The sequence below is a fragment of the Diorhabda carinulata genome, chromosome 7 (genome assembly GCF_026250575.1).
Source record: "Diorhabda carinulata isolate Delta chromosome 7, icDioCari1.1, whole genome shotgun sequence".
Taxonomy (NCBI): Eukaryota; Metazoa; Arthropoda; class Insecta; order Coleoptera; family Chrysomelidae; genus Diorhabda; species Diorhabda carinulata.
In genome coordinates, this window is record NC_079466.1 from 13,302,037 (window position 1) to 13,311,195 (window position 9,159).

The following is a 9,159-nucleotide window of genomic DNA, read 5'->3' on the forward strand; positions in this document are numbered from 1 at the left end:
GTAGTTTGCTTCAATAAACAAATTTAAATAAATTGATTAAAAATTCAATTATCTCTAATAAATAGTTATATATCTATATTTCAATTTATTGAGAAAAATAATTCCAAATTATATTAAAGTAGATACTTTATTGTTTTTTATGTTGGCTGCATTAGTTTTATATATACGTCCCTCCATCTCACAATTCCGACATATCGGTTCTTTTGTTTTGACATTTATGCGTTGCAAAGTGTAAACAGAAACCGTGTATTGTAAACTTAGTCATATAAGGAAAACAAACATATTTCAAAAAATGCATGCAAGTCAATTAATTAGAATATAATGTTGTTGTTGGCGATTTTTTTCATTTTATGTCCTCTAGAATTATATAGTTTCGAACTGTGTAACGAAAATGAAAATCTGAAATGTGGAAAGGTATATATTTTGTAACCTAATTAAATTTAATTACTATATTTTTATATTTATTTTAGTCTACGGATAATGTAACAGATAATTGTAAAATACACGTTAATAACAATACAGAAGATTGTCGATTATACGACTTTTCAGGTGGTGATAATGTAAAACTTAATTTTGGGGATGTGTTTTTGCATCTAATGCCAGAAACCTCTCAGAATATTTTATCAATGAACGTTTTCCCCACTCTCCGATGGACTAGTAAGTTCAGTTATAATATTAAAGGTAATTTTTAAATTACATTAATTTTAGAAACTTTAGTGAAGTTTTCTGAATACAACAAACAAAAAACTTGTAATATTTATATTGTTGAAAAATTTAGCAGCTCATTAGAAACTTTAAGATATAATTGTTATTGGAAAGAAAAAGCTGGAGACAAAATATTGGATACGATTCTAATAGAAATTAATTCAGAAACTGATGGTCAGCTGGCTCACAAAAAGATTTTATTTAACATCCCAGATACTTTATATTTTAGTAAGTAGTTGATTTAATAAAACTTTCAATTTCTACTTGTTAACAGAAAAATCAAGTTTTGATATCTGAGTGTTTTAGTACTAAATTGATTTCTGAGTTTGTTAGTAGTGAATTCGATTTCTGAGTTGGTTAGCAGTGACGTTGATTTTTTATTTCTGAAGACTGCAAGTAATAAATTTCATTTGATTTTTACTTTCTGAGCATGTCAACATTTGATTTTTGACTTCTGAACTTATTAGCAATGAATTTGATTTCTGAGCTTGTTAGTAGTTAAATTGATTTCTGGGAGGCTTAGTGCTGAATTCGGTTTAATATTTGATTTCTGAGCTTGTTAGTAAAAATTCAATTTGATTGTTGATTTCTGATAGTCTTAACATGGAATTATTTTGATTTCTGAGCATTTTGGTACTGAATTTGTTTCTATTTTTTATTTCTGATGTTGGCAGTGGTGATTTTGATTTGATTTCTGAGCATTTTAGTAGGGAATGATTACATATTTGATTTCTGAGCTTGTTAGCTTTGAATTTGATTCGATTTTGAATTTCTGAATTTAGTAGTGAATTTATTTCAATTTTTGAAATATGAGGTCGTAAAAATATGATTGTTGCTTTTTTGTTTTCATTGGTTGTTAGTCACGACTTGGTTTAATTTTTTTATCTCTGAGATTGTTAGTATCAATTTGATTTTTCTGAGTGTATTAGTAGTGAATGTAATTCGTTTTTTCAATTTCTGAGCATCTTATTAGTGAATTTAATTTGATATTTGATTTCTGAGCGTATTGGTAGTGAATTTGTTTTCAATTGTTATTTCTGAGGTTCGTAGTGGTGATTTTGATTTGATTTCTGAGAATACCATTACAGAATGATTCAATATTGGATTTCTGAGAGACTTGCAGTGAATTTGATTCGATTTTTGCTTCCTGAGCGTCTTAGTAGTGAATTTGATGTAATTTCTGAGCTCGTTAGTAATAAATTAAAGTTCTTCTGTGATTTTTGAGCGTGTTATTTTTTTTAGAAAATTCTGTACCATTACCAAAACGAAAGATCTTCTCCTATATAGATTTCACGAATTCCAATAGAATAATATTGAAAATACAGCCCTTGGATCCAATATACGAGATCACTCATTATAAAGTAGAAGTTTTCCGAGAAAAAGAAAAACAAATAATCATGTTGGACGTTAGATTAATTGCAGCTTACCAAAAAAGTTTCATAGATTTCGAGTACACAACTTACAGCGAAGAGGGGTACTATTATTTCGCTGTTTCCGTTATAGGCAAACTTTGTCCTGAAGACTTTTGTTTTAGAACTTTAACTCCAAAAGTTCATATCGGTTAGTAACTTTTTTTCTGTATTTTCCGTATTTTCATTAAATCTATTTGTTTTACAGCCCGCAAAGGTAGACCTTTAGTCATCGGAATCGTCGGTGCCAGCTTCTTGATTCCCTTTGTGCTTTTCTCCTTTTATCTATGGAATCAGAAATACAGGAACCATAGTGAGTTCTTTTTAAATAACATTATTATGAATAATACTGAAAATTACTTGAAAAAGAAGTACAAAAAACTGATAATAACCTCAAACTTATGATTCACTAAAACTTACCATTTTTCTTCTATTTCTCAAATAAACCTGTTGTTATAAGATCCTTTTGTAATTCTTCTTTTTTAATAAGTTCCATTTTGATATATGACAGAAGAAATCGATAACTTAACCTTAACACAGTTACAAATGTCAACAAGTAATTATCATGTTTCGAAATAATTCTATTGTATTAATTGTAACATAAACTCTGTTAATGTTCTACAATGTTTTTTTCTTTTTTTAAATAATATTAATATTACTAGTTCTTAAATTCTTTTTTCAAATATTTTTAATTCAACATTTTCTTCATGGAAATCGATATCTTAACACAGTTACAAACGTCAATAGGAAATAATCAAGTCTATGGTTATCTTCTTTTTGTCGATTAAACCTGATACATAATTCTTAATGAAAATCTTCTTTTTCAATACGATTGGTTTATGTGATAAAAAGAAATTTATAAATTAACTTGAACAAAATCATGAATGTCAAGGAATGTAAAATTTGGTTAAAATATAATAATTCTATAGTGATAATTGTACTTTTATGGTTTGGAATTTTGTACTTTTCTCTTTTTGGAACAGATATGAAGTTACTCTTTCTTAAATTTTTCTTTTTTTACGATTCTGACAGATATATATGGCAGAAGAAATCGACAACTTTGCTTTAACGATGTCACGAATGTCAACAGAAAATTAAGATGTATTCAAATATACTAATTCTTTAGTGTTAATGGCATGTTCTAAAATTCTTTTTTTTTAAGTTGACAGCCATTTGTAACAGAAGAGAAGTTGTAAGAAATCGATAACTTAACCTTAAAAAAGTAACAAATGACATCAAGAAATTGAAATTTATTGAAATCTAATAATTCTATGGTGCTAATTCCTCTATATACTCTGTTTAAGTTCTAAAATTTTTCTTTTTTAAGTTGACAGCCATTTGTGACAGAAAGAAATCGATAACTTAACCTTAAAAAAGTAACAAATGACAGCAAGAAATTGAAATTTATTGAAATGTAATAATTCTATGGTGCTAATTCCTCTATATACTCTGTTTATGTTCTGAAATTCTTCTTTTTTAAGTTGACAGCCATATATACGGAGATGCCTTTAATTATGATTTAATCATAAAATTTCACTGGGAACTTACTACTACCGGTTTTTTCACTCAATTTTTGTTCTAAAAATTTCCATTTTTTCTTCTTTCTTCATCTCCCTTCAACAAATCTAATAATACGCTTTATGGAATTCGTCTTCTTTCAATATGTTGACAGCTACATGTGACATATAAAAATTGACAGTCTAACCTAACTTTCACGGAGTTATAAATTTAAACAGAAATTACAATATCTATAAATATAATTCGACAATTCTATGGTATTAAAAATGAATTTGGACAATACATTTTTTTTCTAGTACTACTATTTTATTATATACTTACTACTAGTTTATATTATCGAACTTCCTTTTTCTTCATATTCCTCTTTCTGACATTTTTCGATACCTGGAGAACCTATATGTGACAGGAAGAAACCTAACCCAACTTTTATACGAATGTCAACTGGATACATCAACTGTCAACGTCAATTATTATGATTCAATCATTTTGTAGCGTTGAGAAACAGAATATAACAAAGAATATGGCGTCGTTAAGTCACTGCCACAAGTATTTTTACTTTGTTTTTGTTTTGAAACTTTCTATTTCTTCTTTTTTATCGTTCGCATTTCTTCTCAATTAAAGCAGACATGGACTTATTCTTTTTAGTTAGCTGGAAAACTTATATGTGACAGGAAGAAACCTAACCTAACTTTTATACAAATGTCAACAGGACATTTCAGTTGTCAATGTCAGTAACTATGATTTAATCATTTTGTAGCGTTCGGAAACAACGTATAACAAAAAATATGGCAACGTTAAGTCTTACCACGTGTTTTTTCACTCTGTTTATGTTTTCGAACTTTCTATTTCTTCTTTTTTATCGTTCTCGTTCCTCCTCAATGAAACCAGACATTAAACTTTATGAAATTTTTCTTTTTCGATATATGGACAACTTATATGTGATAGGTAGAAACATAACATAACTTTTATACGAATGTCAATAGGACATTTCAGTTGTCAATGTCAGTAAATATGATTTAATCATTTTGTAGCGTTCGGAAACAACGTAAAACAAAAAATATGGCAACGTTAAGTCCTACCACGAGTTTTTTCACTTTGTTTATGTTCTCGAACTTTCTATTTCTTCTTTTTTATCGTTCGAATTTCCTCCTCGATTAAACCTGACATCAAACTTTATAGAATTCTTCTTTTTCGTTACGTGGACAACTTATATGACAGGTAGAAACCTAACCTAACTTTTATACGAATGTCAACAGGACATTTCAGCTGTCAATGTCTGTAACTACGATTCAATCACTTTGTAGCATTGGGAAACAGTATAACATCGAAAAATCCAATTTTTCCTATATTTCCCATTTTTCAGGTGGACTTATCGTCGAGCCAATAAAAAAAGTTCTGGTCCTTTTCAAACCGTCATTCGAAAAACACAACGACGTGGTTTCCGGTATAATAACCGCCATAGAACAATTTTCCGAACCGGAAGTGATAGTAGAACGAATTAACTTATCCAAAGTACAAGAAAAAAGCGTCGAAAAATTCTGCAGCGACAATCTGATCTTGGCAACTCACATCGTCTACGTAAACCCCCCTTTTGTCGACGACGACGCCCCAGGATTGGATTACATGACGTTCAACTTCCTCAAAGAAGAAACTAAGAAGAAAACCAGCGATAAAAAATTGATAGTGGTCCGTTTATCTTATTCGAAGAAAGACGTTCCGTCGATTTTATCGCCGGCGATTCATTTCGATCTACTACAAGATTTATTCGGGTTTATCAATATTTTTAATACAGTTGAAATCCATTCGGATTATACTAAACATCCTGTATACGTCGAACTGGCGAAGAAGATCGAGGAAGCGGCTAGAGAGGCACGTTTTTTGAGAAACGTTCCCGAAATCGTCGTGACCGACGAATGCGAGGAACCAACGGAAATCGATGGGTTGATTTAATCCCTTTTCCTATGGGATTTTATCATCGGTTTCTATAGGTTTTTATTTCGAACTAAAGTTTTTTATCGATTCCTATTGCATCCCCATCAATTGAATTGATTATGAGTAGGTCTTCCGAATTAGGTTCACGTTGGGGTGTTTTTAAAGAAAAATATTTTATTATGATGATGTATCCGTCAATTTAGGATCTATTTGGTCTTCGGTGCTTTGAAATGCTATAAATACCTTTCCGTTTATTGGAAATTGTTCAAAATGAGCATGTCGTGATTGGAAACGGCCTCTAAACGTGGTATTATGTCTAGTGAATTATTAAAATATACAAAAAGATTCTTTTCAATCTAAAATACTTATATTTCATGACATATCTGACAAATATCAATCAATTTGGGTTATATTTCATATTCATCGAATTCTGTATTGAATTATATTTATTAGTTGGATAAAAGAATCATCCTGTAAGATTTGATAATGATTTCGTTGCTTTTGTGCATCTAAAATCCACTTCAGGTAGTTGCGTTCAAGATATTTTTTAAAAACCCTTCTATTTATCAAAAATTGTACAAAATGACTGTGGTGTGTAAATAGGGCCATTTTTACATTTTATAACCCTATATTGTGCCCTTTGAGTTGTTAAAGTATACAAAAAGGCATTTTTTTATTAAAAAAATTTATTTTTAATGAAATATTTGGAGCTAACAATCAATTTTAGCTCTACTTGGTCTTTATCATTTTATTTATCGAATTACATGTATTATTTGTATAAAAGGATCATCCTGTAAGATTTGATAACGATTTCGGTAGCTTTGAGCATCTAAAATCCTCTTTCGAGGTAGTTGGGTTCAAGATATTTTGAAAAAAACCCTTCCATTTATCAAAAATTGTACAAAATGACTATGTGGTGTGTAAATAGGGCCATTTTTACATTTTATATCCCTATATTGTGCCCTTTGAGTTGTTAAAGTATACAAAAAGGCATTATTTTATTAAAAAATTTTATTTTTAATGAAATATTTGGAGCTAACAATCAATTTGAGCTCTACTTGGTCTTTATCATTTTCTATATTGAATTAAATGTATTATTTGTATTAGGATCATCCTGTAAGATTTAATAATGATTTTGCTGCTTTTGTTCATCAAAAATCCACTTTCTGGTAGTTGCGTTCAAGATATTTTGAAAAAACCCTTTCATTTATCAATAATGGTATAAAATAACCATGTGATGTCTAAAAATGGCAATTTTTACAATTTATAACCTTATATTGTGCTCTTTGAGTTGTTAAAGTATACAAAAAGGCATTTTTTTATTAAAAACTTTTATTTTTAATGAAATATTTGGAGCTAACAATCAATTTGAGCTATACTTGGTGTTTATCATTTTCTATATTGAATTAAATGTATTATTTGTATAAAAGGATCATCCTGTAAGATTTGATAATGATTTTGGTGCTTTTGTTCATCAAAAATCCACTTTCTGGTAGTTGCGTTCAAGATATTTTGAAAAAACCCTTTAATTTATCAATAATGGTATAAAATAACCATGTGATGTCTAAAAATGGCAATTTTTACAATTTATAACCCTATATTGTGCTCTTTGAGTTGTTAAAGTATACAAAAAGGCATTTTTTTATTAAAAAATTTTATTTTTAATGAAATATTCGGAGCTAACAATCAATTTGAGCTCTACTTGGTCTTTATCATTTTATTTATAGAATTACATGTATTATTTGTATAAAAGGATCATCCTGTAAGATTCCCTTCCATTTATCAAAAATGACTATGTGATTTCTAAAAATGACAATTTTTACAATTTATAACCTTATATTATGCCCTTTGAGTAGTTAAAGTATACAAAAAGGCATTTTTTTAATGGAAACTCTTATTTTGATAACATATCTGTAGTTAACAATCAATTTGGGCTGTATTTGGTCTTTATAATTGTCCAAACTAACTTTATACCAAATATATATCGATAAAGTTGAAAAATTGTCCAAATTTTAACTTGATTAACTTTGTTCTTTGTGGAAAATAAAAAAAAATTCATTAAGTTACATATATTCTAACAGATTTACAGTTTTTTTAATAAATACATAGTTTTTCCAAAATTAAACTGACAAATACAAAAACTCAATCAATTCGTTATCATATTAAAAATACAAGTAAATTAACGAAGTCATGTGGGTAAAATGTCGAAGTACATACCTGTACAAAAAATATAATTATGAATATATAATAACAAGTTTAATAGTACAAAACAACTGAAAAATACTTTGGCACAAGTTGAAATATTAACAGAATGGTGAATTTCCATATCAAATTAATATTTTTAGGGCTTACCCGAGAAGAAAATCACAATTTTATCAAAAAATCTTGCTATAAACAAACACTTGCACACCTACCTTATTCATCACCTAACTGAACCTGTCAAACTCAATTTGAATTAGACCTCTACCGGCGTACGAACAAAACACAAAAACTGTTGACAAACGTATCGATTTATACTTGTATTTGACGACTTTATGCTTCACAATTTTTCTTTATTTAACCGCCCTGTAGAGGAGGAGCTCAATTTTTTTCTAGAATCTCTTTAATTCAAACTTTCTGCCTTGGGATTGTTCATGAATGTATTTTTTATATAATTTTTTAAGGTTTTTTGAATGAGGGAACAACAAATGCTTCTTTTTAAGACTGACATATAAAAAAAAATGTTTGTTATATATGTGCTTGAATAACTTTGTAGTAATAAATGTTTACCGTTTTTTTTGTTACTGAAGTTTTATTCAACCTTTCATAAATTTCGCAACACTGTATCAACAATATGAAGATAGGAAGGGAACCGTTTATTGAGATATCAATTATGTATAAGAAAACCAAGGAGATAAAAGAAGAAAACATCCAAGTTCACCAAGAACTACAATTAGTAAAAGAAGAAATCGTTGAAAGATCATAGAGATCATTAAAGTAGAGAGAACAAGGTGGGGAAGAATTTCTAGTAATGTTAGTTGCCTACACTTAACTCTATGTTATAGGTTCAACAGCTTCATATAAGAGTAATCGTACTATTGTCGGACTGTTTTATATTTTTCAATTCAGAAATGAAACTGTTATTTTTTACAACGTAAAAGTTTTTTGAGCAAAAAAGTTGTTTTCTGTTGATAAAATTTGGATTTGACATTGTCATGAACCATCTAAATATCGGTTGTCTGTGTTGTTTGAAAGCATACCACGATTAAGTAGTAATGTTAGTTGCCTACATTTCAATCTCTTAGACGTATTCTTTTCATAGAGAAAATAGTAAAGATAGAGGGAACGAGGTCGGGAAAAAGCATATTGGTATAACACTCTAGTTCTTTCTACTCTATTCTGATTAGATCGAAATGTCGTAGATTCGAATGGTGCGAACGGCAAAGAAAAAAAATAACAAGTTTTTATTTTATTGGCAAGGAAATGAAGCTGAATACTCTTTCTCTCTCTTTTAATAATACAATTTCATACATATTTTCTCTGTGGTTCTTCAAAAATATTAAGATTTAAAAATTTCACGTCTTTTCTTGTAATGTGAGTTGCCTACATTTTAATC

The 9,159-nt window shown here is 28.8% G+C and overlaps 1 protein-coding gene across 1 annotated transcript; it reads left to right on the top strand.

Moving 5' to 3' along the window:
- The first annotated feature begins 191 nt into the window (after positions 1–191).
- On the top strand, positions 192–8,340 carry LOC130896380 (uncharacterized). The gene is made up of 6 exons (XM_057804410.1): positions 192–414; positions 471–657; positions 709–933; positions 1,948–2,265; positions 2,323–2,427; positions 4,996–8,340. Exons 1-6 carry the CDS (start codon positions 322–324, stop codon positions 5,580–5,582), a joined length of 1,515 nt encoding a protein of 504 aa, XP_057660393.1. The 5' UTR covers positions 192–321; the 3' UTR covers positions 5,583–8,340.
- Positions 8,341–9,159: the final 819 nt, after the last annotated feature.

Excerpts from the sequence above, each read along its gene's own strand:
- LOC130896380 (XM_057804410.1), top strand. The coding sequence starts at position 322 with ATGTTGTTGTTGGCGATTTTTTTCATTTTATGTCCTCTAGAATTATAT. Across the intron at positions 415-470 it reads AAAATCTGAAATGTGGAAAG|TCTACGGATAATGTAACAGA; the intron begins GTATATATTTTG and ends TATTTATTTTAG. Across the intron at positions 934-1,947 it reads CCCAGATACTTTATATTTTA|AAAATTCTGTACCATTACCA; the intron begins GTAAGTAGTTGA and ends TATTTTTTTTAG.